The following is a 12,125-nucleotide window of genomic DNA, read 5'->3' as shown; positions in this document are numbered from 1 at the left end:
TCTAACATATACCTCGCAGTTTGCAGCTCTTTGATGACAGTTAATAGCTCAATGTTCTATATTAGAATTTTGACTTATAAAAGACAAGTAACAAAAGGAGCTCTCTTGAAAAAGCAGGAACCCACTGACCTATTTACATTATATGCACTTTGTTATTTGCATCGCACATGTTCTTAGCAGCAGGCATGTTAACCCTCTGTACTACCTTAGGATGAGACAACACTTCACCGGAGTTCCCTTGACATTTTAATTAATGCCTTAAAATTGCTGGAGGTCAGAAACGCCGCAGCAGTAGGTGCTTTTAAAATGATAATATACTTGGGAAATTGATGCCCCGACCCCAAGTCAGCGCCCGGTGCGGTGGCACCCATCGCACCACCCTAGAACCAGGCCTGGGTGGCAGTGCTAGGACAGGTGTGGCCGACCTTACCGTGCACTCTGAGCTGTGCTGTGGCGTCCTGTCGCCCCCCCGGGTCCATGTACATTAGCACAGTGTAGTTTCCGGTGTGATCCGTCTGCACATCTGTGATCCGCAGAGACCCGTCCGGGAGCAGAGACTCTCGGCCGGTGGAGCCAGGACCATAGGACGGATCATTGGTGCGAAAGAGACCAAGGATGAAGTAATCTCTATGTCCACCTTCTCTCCTGTACCAGTTACAGTACAGTAAAGGCCCCTCGTACCGCACAGACAGGGTGACGGTGTCTCCCACCGCCGCGGTCACCACATCTGGAGTGATTGACAGCTGCGCCGCTGTGCGCTGGAACAATGATGTCACCCAGACTGACGTCACCCAGGCTGAAAGAAAACACAGAAGAGAAACGACATTAGAGGCGCTGTGACTGAACCCCAAAAACAACGGATGCCAGTGGGTGCGGAGAGACAAAGGCGAATGTAACTAGATGAATGGATTACACAAAAGCATCACAATATCAGCGCAGAGCTACAACTTCTACACTTGAAGTCCTATGCAACTTATCTATACTACTATTATAAAGAGAGAACAGACACCTTTTGGCAAGGTAAACTCGGGAACCACAGCGCCAATCCACACACCCAATATATTGTTGTAATCCTCAGGGTGTGTAGATGGACATAGGCTGTATAAAATATTAAAAAAAACGTAAATTAAAAAATTTAAGTTTTAAAACAAAGTAGTCCCCTAAAACAAGCGCCGGCCGCGACGTAGTGCTAACCGTGAGCTACACCTGCGTGCTGACGTCAGGAGCGGTGTCCAGGAACGTGAGTGACCTGCCGTTGTGTTTCCAGAAGCGGCAGGCCCGGCTCGCTGGTGAACCACTCGTTCGTGCCCCTGCCAGCATGTCCACATTTCCGCCAGCTGCTGCCTAAAAGCCACCTCATGCTTTCATTAACCTGGTAGTCTGCCTGAGCTGCGAGCGCGTCCATCTCCTCGCCGCGCGCTCCATCCCCGAGTGCCGCCTCCCCTTCCCCACACATTGCTCTCAGCCCTGATCCCAGCTGGGATGCTCGCAGCTAATGATCCCTGATATGACTTCCCTCGCCGCGGTTCCCAAACTGTGAACCGCGGCACCCCGGTGCGCCATTAGGACCAGCGAGGGGCGCCGCGCACGTCTTTGAAATGTAGGGAAAATATCTGCTGTTGTTAATGTGAACCAAAAAAAAATCATGTATTTTATCGCACCGAGTATGTAATATTTACAGGGGGAATTAAAAGCTCTACCGGTACCGTCAGACAGCTTGATTTGGCACAGCTGCAGCGCAGCATATAGGGGAGTTGAAAGTGCCACCTGTAAAATCAGGAATCGTGCTTTAGCCCAAACAGTACAACAGCCATACCCACATCCGTGCTTCACATAGTTGAGGCGGGCCAGGCATACTACGACGCACATTCAGAGATGCCAAGCGCTATTGCTGCCTGGGTTCCTCCGCAACTCGAGACCCTCTTCTTTACAAACAAGTATGTCAGCCATGCGCTTCGTCAGCAGTAGAAATGAAAAATATGAATGACTTGTACAATAGAATGCGGGCAGCAACACTTGACTTTCCTGGCTTTGGCACTTTCTTGCTGGCCGTGCTGCATAAGCATGTTTAGGGCGAGCAGTGGGCCGGGCCTGTGCAGCGAGACCTGTAAGTGCCAAAGCCAGGAAAGTCAAGTGTTGCAGCCCGCATTTTAATTTACATGTGTTTGAGGAAGACTGCCGTAGGTAGTGATTAGGGCCAGCTGCTCGGTTCTGACAGATAACAGCTCTAAGAAGAGGGTTAGGCCGTAAACTACTTCTTAGAGCTGTCATCCACCAGAGCCGAGCAGCCAGCCCTAATCACTGCCGCTTCCTCAATGACATGTAAATTAAAATGCCGGGTGGAGCACTTGGCTTGCCTTTCTTTGGCACTTACTGGCATCGCTGCACAAGCCCGACCCGCTGCTCACCCTTAGACTTTAAGAATTGTTTGCTGTTTGCACTGGGAACTTACAGTGGTAAATGTTATCAGTCTCTGCCTTGCGCGTGACGGGGGGGAAAAATGGGATAGTTATCTTGACTTTTGATGTCCATTTGACCCATGCAGTGACCCTCAGACTCTGTAAAAGAGTATGCCATGAACAGTGATGACGAGTCACTAATTTGCTCAGCACATGCTCTCCTCTTTCAACGTGGGGCCCTTCAGTTTCTAAACTAAATCACTCATTTGCAGGGGTTCTGCCATATTAGTTCAACCTTTGAGACACTGAGGTTATGTCATCCCCAGAAGAGAATGAAAGAGAACTTACATCAAATGTTCATGCACACACACACACAAATGCATAGGTGTGTGTGCACACACAGACAAGCACACATACATACTCAGGCAATTAAAAGTTTTTTATTAAATGACTGTAATATTTTTATTTTGTTATAAATATATGTATAATACCTTCATCAGCTTCATCACAATGTCAGGGAGAAAACTGGAAGTACTCCCAAGGTAGGGCTTACATCCCTGCACCTTTAAAAGAAAAAGTGATATGATGGGGAGCCGTGGCCAATGGGCAATTAGGTCAAGGGAGCCGCAGGTCGAAAAAGTTTGGGAACCACTGCGGTCTAGAGGGAGACCGGGAGAGAGGGAGGGAGGGGAGACGAGCAAGATCGACAGGGCTACTCTCAGCGTCCGACTCAATCTCTCTGGATTTGCTACATTAGCAGGCACGCTGGCGTCAGGTATCAGAGCGGCCGAGCTTTGATTGGAGAAATCTCTGCATTAGCATTATTAAAGGAGAATTTGTGCGTGAATGTGATGACACACGGTCCGGAGCCCGGGTCTAAATTCAGAAGTGAAATAAAGTAAAAGCTAAAGAAAAGGTCTCCTGTTCCTCGCTCTCTGCCCACATCTGCCTTTTAAGGCGCACGTTTCCCGCCCCCTCCAAAGATGGCAGAAAGATAATCCCTCTGTGGCTCTGCTGGGATGTTCAGGGAGGGTCAAGGACATGCCAGCTGGAGACCGCTGTGAATTGCTTTTTACCCGTAAAAGGGATGCGTCACTGAAATTATGCAATTGTTTTCTCTCACACAAACAGACAACATTAATCTCCAGGCACCCACAGTAGTGTGCGCACATTTATCAGAAGCATGCTACAGTGCAGGTCGTTGCAATCTGCAAAGCAGTGTGGAGATTCAAGGTGGCCTCGCTCTCTGGGAATCTGGGTCACTGAGCAGTCCCCTTCTTACACCCCTTTGCCTTTCATGAATTATAGGAAGGCCCACTGGAGTTATGTGACTGTGGGGCTGCAGGGCTTTTCGCATAATTGTATATTTGCCGCATTTGCCACATAATCCATCCATCATCTGCCTCATAATCTGCAGAGTTTAACAAAAAAAGTTTCTAGCTCAGTTGAAAAGTTAGAAAAAACACAGCGACATGTTGCCGCGCGGTGGAAAGACCTTCGCAAACATTGACTGGTCACCTATCTATAACTTATTGCTATATTTGGGTGTTAAACTGGTAGTAATAAGGTACAACTAATGCACAGACAGTGCTATCAAGTTTAAAAATGTCAAAATCTATCTATACTACTATTATAAAGGAAGAACTTTGCACCTTTGAGGCGGGTAAACTCGGGAACCACAGCGCCAATCCACACACCCGATACATCATTGTAATTGTCAGGGTGTGCAGATGGACATAGGCTATATAAAGTATAAAAATATGCTTTATTTAAAAAATTAACATTAAAAAAAAGTAGTCCCTTCGAAGTAGCGCCTGCCGCGACCTGCGTGCTGACATCAGGAGCGCGGGGAGGAGCGGCGTAATGGAACGCGAGGAGGAGCGGCGGACATGGTGCGGGGGAGGAGCGGTGACGAACGGCGGAATGGTGGTGAGGACCGGCGGACAGGCGGGAGGAGCGGTAAGCGGCGAGGAGCAGCGGAGCGGTGAAATGAGGAGCGCGGGGAGGAGCAGCGGCTGAGGTAAGGCTCCGGGCGACGGGGGTCGGGGCAGGCGGGGGTCGGGGCAGACGGCGGACGGGACGGGCGGGGGCCCGGGCTGCTTGACAATGTCAGGGCGGGCGGGGGGCCGGGCTGCTGCACAATGTGCGGTGAAATGAGGAGCGCGGGGGAGGAGCGGCGGGTGAGTTAAGGCTCCGGGCAGGCGGGAGTCGGGGCAGGTGGGGGACGGGACGGGCGGGGGCCCGGGCGGCTTGACATTGTCGGGGCTGGCGGGGGGCCGGGCTGCTGCACAATGTCGGGGCGGGCGGGGGTCGGGGATTGCTCCCGGACAAGGTCGGGACGGGCTGCTAGTTTTAAATAAATACGCAATTATCACAATTCATTCGAGAAAATATACATAATTATTCCCCCAGTTAATTCCATAATCCTATTCCCGGGTTACCGTATAATACTAAATCTAGTCAAGCTCCTGTAAACTCAGCCTATGTCCTGCTCCCACAAAGAGTGTGGTGTAAACAAGGGTCTTGTCTCTTTACCCTACTCACTGTTAACTCAGTAACCTTGACCAGTCTACAGAGTGTGGTGTAAACAAGGCTCTTGTCTCTTTACCCTACTCACTGTTAACTCAGTAACCTTGACCAGTCTCCACAAACCTTGGCAGCATCACTGACCCGCGACCCCTAATGTCCATTACAAAGGCTTCAGGAGTTTAACCCGATCAACCTTTACTTCTGGACAGACACAAGGGGGAGACTCTGGAGTCAGCTGTAGGGTCACCGAGGTGGCCACACCTACTATGAATAGGGTGGCCAACTGTCATGGGTGCAAATTCAGGACAGTGAGTGTAAAAATTCAGGACAAAGGGTCAAAATTCAGGACAAAAATTCAGGACAGGGGGTCAAAATTCAGGACAAAATTTCGGGACAAAAGGTAGGTTTTACAGACACATCAAAGGAGGTCACACATAGTATATAAGTAATCCCATTTATATCCTAACATATTCATACATTTGCAAACCTATCCATTGTGTATCCTTCCAGCCATCATTTCACTCATCCATCCCTCCATCCACACTTTCACTCATCCATTCACCCACCTTTTCACCCTATCCATCCGTACACTAATCCATCCACTCTTCCATCCAGCCATTTATCCTTTCACCCATCCAGCTATCCTTTCATTCACTCATCCAGGCACTCATCCTTCCACCCATTCACCTTTTCAGCTATCCACCCATCCTCCCTTTCTCTCTCCATTGACCCTTTCACTTAGCCATCCATTCTTCCATCCATCCATCCACCCATCCTTCTACTTATCCACTCATGAATCCATCCATTGACCCTATCACTCATCCAACCTTTCACTCATCCATCCACCCATTCACTCACCGATCATCCACCCTTTCACTCATCTATCCATCCTTTCGCTAATTATCCATCTATTCACCCTTTCAATCATCCATTCAGCAATCCATCCAGCCATCCTTTCACTTACTCACTCGCCCACGTTTTCATATTCATTATGAGCTGAGCCTTTGTCTGCAGAGTTCCAGACAGAAGAGGCCCATCAAGAATGTCACCCTCCCTGTAGTTCCTAAAGCAAGGGGTGGAGTGGGGTGGGGGAGGGTTCACTATGCCCCTGCACATAGGTACCTGAAAAAGTGGAAGTCATGAGTCATGCATGATGTACAGTGCTAGGACGTGAGGTGACTGTGACATGGTGTTGTTTCCAGGGCTTTAAGTGGGATGAAAAAAGGGGGAGGGTCTCTCAAAAGGGGGTGTTCTATACAATTAAGAGCGGGCTTAAAACACCTCAGCTAAAAATCTTTGTTTAGCATAGTGTGCCGCCAGACTGGTATTTTGCCTCTTCTGTCATTGTATCCAGATAAATAACAAGTAATGTTTCACCTACAACAAGCCAGAACTATTGGCTTTGTCAATGGCTGTTAGATGCATAAAATAAAAATGCTGCAACCATGGCTTTGTTGAAAATAATATTTAAACTGTACTTTTCGAAAATGATGAGACTGAAAGCACTCTAGCCCGAGCCTCTTCTTTTAAATTGTTTCACCAGCTTCTTTGAATGAACTGGATTCTGTAGCCACATTTGCGTGTTTGCACATTCCTATCATCTAACAAAATACGCTGCCCTAGACCAAGGCAGGAGGAGGCCCACCATGCAGTAACACCTCAGACGGCCCATTGTCATTCGGTATGTGGCAATCACCCTCATACAGAATAACAATTGGGGTTGGGGCTGCTCTTGTGCTCCGAGGTGGAGTGCGAGGCGCCCCATCGGGGAGCAGAGGCCGCTCACAGGGAACAGCTCTGTTCCCTGCAAGGCCAAAATTACGGACAAAAGGCGTCCGTAAAAAGGATCCTCATGGACAACGGACCTGAGGTCCAATTTACGGACGGTCCGTGAAATTTACGGACGGTTGGTCACCCTAACTATGAAAGGCGCGTCACTTCCCCCACCTGCCCTGATGGCAGATATTTGCAATAACAGGGATCTGCATCTCATCAATTCCCTCCTCGAAGCCACCACACGGGACTGGATCAATAAATCTGAGGGTTTGGAGATCTGAAGATCTCTAGAACAGAGTGACCTGCCTGTGGGTTTTCATCACATGTAGGGCACTAAACTTTCAAGCGCTGCCGGGATGAAAGTAACGTTTCTGCGCCGCAAGAAAGGGGGGGAGCAGAAATACACACTATTTACAAAAACATGGATCATTCCAGCTCTCTCCTTGCACTGGTGCCCGGTGTGCTGCCTAGCGCCAACGCAGGCCCCATGCTGCACAATAGCGCCTGCAGTACAAACATGATTGGTTTTGTGCAGGAAATTATAACTTCCTGCACAAAATGAAGGCATCGAGACATGTTCTCTTTCTATGTGCGCTGCAGAATGCGGCTCCTGTGGAAAGAGAAAATAATGAGGAGAAATAAAGATGCTTCTCCTCGATACACTCCAGTGTTCACACATTCCCTGGTTTACTCGTCGTTGTAAATTTGGGAATGTACCATCATCCATGGGTGGACGCATGGCAAGACTCCACCCATATAATGCCCCCAAGTAGAAATGCAGTGAAACGCAGCACGTGTACCTTCATTGTGTTGCATTTCTTTACAAAGCTGTGTGACGTGCCACAAATCTCCCTTGCGTGGCTTTGCAAATCTTACTGTTGACTTTGCGTTGTCCTTGTGTCACCTTTCATGACCATCAAAGCTTAGTTACTTAAGGAGAAGTGAAGAGCATTGAACAGTAAATCATCTCTCCGCCCACCCACAGCTTGTACTTCTCATTGGAGGAGGGGACATGCCGGTTACGCAGGCTTGTTGCCCATTGGACGAGAACGAGACCTATCACAGTGTGGCCAACCCCTTTTGATGAACGTGGTTCTGAGGCTAGCTTGAGGATGACTGCTACTAACCTGTTTTAAGTAGTGTCATATAGCTAATCCTTTTCTATATACTGTGTTAAGTTAGCATGAGCTTAATAAATGTTTAAACGCCATTTTACCTTTCTGCTTCATTTTGCACACAACACATAATTGTTGCTTTAGCTTTCAACCCAGAAGAGCTTTGTGATCTACTTGAGAAATAATATGTTATTGCTCTGATATCAGTTTGTTCGAAACTCTGTCTGCACAGCGAGTGCTGAAGGCTCCGAGGATAACTCGACACAGTGTTGTTGTGAGGTCTGAACTTCGCACCTCTATAGACATAACACATATGCTGCTGCCAAAATCTGGCTCTAGGCGGGTTATATATTGCTTTGCTGAAAACACATGTATTACACTTGATGGTGCTTCGCATGCAGAGAGCTGGTGGAAGATGATGTGATCCTCTGCCACTGAGATTTTGAGGTATGGGCCCGCCCTGCTAAAACCCAAAAGAGACCTTTATAGATATAATATCCTATGCTAGTTAGGGAGGGTGAGAAATAGTTGTTGTTAATTCCTATTCAATACAGCATTTTAGTATGCTGTCACCGTTCGCTTTCTATGGACTAGTAACTATGCTGATAACTTTGTTTCTTATAATATGTTTGCTTGTATTATATAAGATACTGAATTTGAGAACTCAGCATTAGTAAATAAATAGTTCAAATATGCACGTGTCCTCTTTTACTCCAAGTTCTGGTTTGAAATGATTATAGAGCGAAAGAGTGTTCATGTGTTCCACGATACCTGAGGTATTCTAAGTTCATGTTCTGGTCTGTCTAAGCATTGGGAGTTTGTTATGACCAATGAGACACTGTAGCTAGCTCGGTAAGGGGATTTTGGGTACTGAGGTGAGTTTTGGGCGTCCTAATTCACCGAGGTTCCAGGTCTCTATGCACAGTTCTGTAGGAGAACGGAATTCCCGCTACAGTAGAGAGTTTATCACCAAATGTTATTGATCCATGGATTCTCATTGGTTGTAGAGTTCAGTCCAAATACTTTCAATCCCTTCCTGTGAGAATCGCAGCAGAAACATCTGAAGGAAGGACGCCCACTGCTCGCTGGAGCTTTGTATGTGAAAAGGAAGGGAATTCTGTAATTTAGGACCTTGCAATCAAAAGAGCATCAAACAAGAGGAGGAGAAAAAAGGATGGTTCTCAGCAGCACAACTGACGATGAGAGAGATGGCAAACACACTTTCAAGACACAAATGTGAGAAATACTAACCACACAAGAGAACAAGCGGGGTTCTCCAATTTCACCAGGCCCTTTACACGTCAGAGAGATCATAGCAAGGCATGGCTCACGTTCAGGAATACCTTCAAAAGTAAGAATTCTGAAGGTTGGCCAAAAGATAAGGGGGGCGTTTGGTAGATAAATCAATCAATTAATCAATCAGTAGATTTATAAAGCGATTCCTGTCCTCGATGAGGGCATCCAGGCGGAGATCATCGAAGTTGCATCAAGGACCGATAGACAGAGGAACCAGAGGCCGAAGGTTTCTCTGGTGAATCTTATCAAATATGTGGTGAAGTTATGGCCTAAGTGCTGGCCAAGAGTTTCAAGAATCTGTTGACTATGTGAAAGAGTGTGAGTTCTGGTGCAGAGAAACAATATTGAGGAAGAAATATCGAATTGCTCAAATATCGTGGGAAAAATATCGTTGGTAGGAATATCAACAGAAAAATCCTGGTGGTCAAGAATATCTATTTTAGGTAAGTAATATTGATTAAAAAAAATATAGAAGTGTTTAATATCATTTGTCAAAATATAGGGGGTCATTACGATGGCGGAAGGCCCGCTACAGCCAGCCGTGCGGTGGCGGGCCCTGCCTGCCAAATTAGGATGGTGGGGGGAAATCCTCAGTGCAGCATGGTGGTCGCAAAGACCACCCACCACTGTCCCACAAGGTGGTCCTTTTCTGTAGAGGGCTCTGTCCACCTTTCAGGCTCCCTACTCTTCACCTTCTCCCGGTTCATCTCCTTGTGGATCAAGGTCGCATGAAGGTCATGCAAAGAGATGAATGTCTCCCAGATACCAGGGCACGTGGCCCCGGATGGAGGTCATGGACAGTAAACAACTCTCACCCTGGAGATTAGGAGGCATTAGATCACCTTATAACAATCGCTCACGAATAGTTCACAATTAGGAACAATAGTGAACACAAATAGTGCACATCTTGTAACTGTGGTGCTCTAACTGTAGGAACACTCACCCGGTGTTACTCCGTCACCTCTTTTATTCACAACTACGTTTTTGGAAGACTTCTCAAGGTATTTTAAGTGCATTAAACAAACAATGAAAGAGCATATTAACGAACAATTCAGAAACACGCCTGCCTCTTTATCTCCCTGCCTACGTCATGCTTACGTCATTCATGGGAGACATGGCTTTCCACAATCTTAGATGCTGAAGCTACCGAAAATGCAATTAATTAGTAATGATATGAGGTCAGTGTCCTCTGTCTCTAAATGACACAATGTGTGACCCTGGGGATCTCCTGTGTGTTGCGTAACTGCAGGCACCGGTCATAGTGTCTCACCTGTCCTTTGCCTCACCTGTGTGGATCCAGCCCCAGCCGCCATGAACTCGTCCACCCGGCCTCCAGCTCTTCAGGGAAATCACCATTGTGCTTCAAACACCACGAGCTGAGCTCACACTTGAGCTGCAAGAAGACTTGAGTGTGCAGAACCCGCCGTGTGTTCTCACTCTCCTGTCTGCAGAGACAGGACTGCTGAGATTTTCACAATCCGATCCTTTCCTGTGTTCAGTAAGAGTGTCTCTCTCACCCTGTGTACTCCCTTGTCTCGACAGAGGACTCCTGAGTCTTTCTCAATACGATCCTTTCACAATCCAGTGTGCATTTAGAGTGTCTCTCTCACGCTGTGTACTCTCTTGTCTGCAGAGACAGGACTCCTGAGCCTTCCACAATCTGATCCTTTCCTGTGTGCAGTGAGAGTGCCTGCTCGTGGCCTCTATCCAGTCTCCTCCAGCTCTCTGCTGCAGGGATGCCTCCTCCCCTCTCACCAGCTGTGACTCCCGGGTCTGTGGTTAGAGTTGGTCACTCTTCTAAGAAAAACTTCTCTGTGGGTTTATGTCACCATCATAGTCAGTTCCTCTTCTCTAGCAGGAAACGGTTCCCTTGCATTTGGTTAAATTTTTAACTTTTCAAGCCTGCTATCTCAGACAGGACATGGAGACGCTATCGCCCAGATCCAGAAAGATTTTGCATCGAGTTTGCATCACTCATCTAACATAGACCTGAAGCAAAATCCAGGTTGGTCTTCACAAACCAATTCAAATGGTGATTTGTTTTGGTTTGTAACCAAAAGTAATTCCGGCCAATACTCTGCCTTGCATTGCTCTGCTTTAGGGAAGCTTAGACCGAATGGTCCATGGCCATTCCTGTGCACCCACCCATGGATTGTGTCGCCGGCTCATAAACTTGAAGAGATGTAGTTGGCATAATTTTGGGCCTCGCTTCAACGTGTTTGTGGCCCATGGCTTTCTGCTGGGTGATACTAAAATGCCCAGGAGACACACCATATGTCCACGCACACCCTCTGTGACATGATCCTCACCTGGAATGTCATGGGATGCACTTGGCCGTACATGGGCCCTGATGCATTATTACTTGGTGCCGAGGGTGGTGGACATCGCATTCCTCCAGGAAACTCTATCGCAGGGAGATACTCATATGGATCTCTGCGGGGGTCCACTTCCACTGCGAGTCCCAGGTCACTGACGATGAAGGGCCATGCGTACTGCTGGCTGGCAACCCTGCAGAGACCTTTGGATCTGGGCAGCATCTATGCCCCCCAGTATCAATCAGAGCGCATTCCTGGAATCCTTGGCACCGCACTTAAGCAGATCCTTGCCAGCTTCAAGGATACTGGAATGTGATTTCAATTGTGTGGCATGCATACCAATAAACAGATCATCCCTCCACTAATAGACTGCCCCATCTGGAAACAGCTGGAAATACCAGCCATACCAGACCTACTTCCAATACCCAAGATCCCTTCCTTTTTAGGCAGAGGGCACCGGGGGAGGGGTTACAGAGGAGAATGGAGGGCGCCACTGCCACCAGTGCCAGACCAAGGAGTTTTCAGAACCAGACTGTTGGACTTGGCCCTTCTGGCAGGTTCACCCCTAATCTTTTTGCTTTTAATCTGTGATCTGTGGGGATGATTTTCTGGTCTCTGCGCACTTTTTCCCTGTGTCCCAGAGAAAAGTGCGTGCATGTAGTTAGGCTGGCCTGCCCTCCCATAGGAATGCATAG

At 47.8% G+C, this 12,125-nt stretch overlaps 1 protein-coding gene across 1 annotated transcript in view; it reads right to left on the bottom strand.

The window, feature by feature from the left end:
* Positions 1 to 10,854, bottom strand: part of LOC147706634 (cell adhesion molecule CEACAM7-like) — a 179,576-nt gene extending 168,722 nt beyond the window's left edge. The window contains exons 1-2 of the mRNA XM_086933121.1: positions 10,402 to 10,854; positions 431 to 796 (exon numbers count right to left, since the gene is read on the bottom strand). Of these exons, the coding sequence (XP_086789247.1) occupies positions 431 to 796; positions 10,402 to 10,471 (436 nt within the window). The 5' untranslated portion in view covers positions 10,472 to 10,854. The remainder of the gene's footprint in view (positions 1 to 430; positions 797 to 10,401) is intronic.
* Between the last annotated feature and the right edge of the window lie 1,271 nt (positions 10,855 to 12,125).

Source organism: Lissotriton vulgaris, chromosome 7, assembly GCF_964263255.1.
Source record: "Lissotriton vulgaris chromosome 7, aLisVul1.2, whole genome shotgun sequence".
NCBI lineage: Eukaryota > Metazoa > Chordata > Amphibia > Caudata > Salamandridae > Lissotriton > Lissotriton vulgaris.
This window is presented reverse-complemented; position numbering and strand designations above follow the sequence as displayed.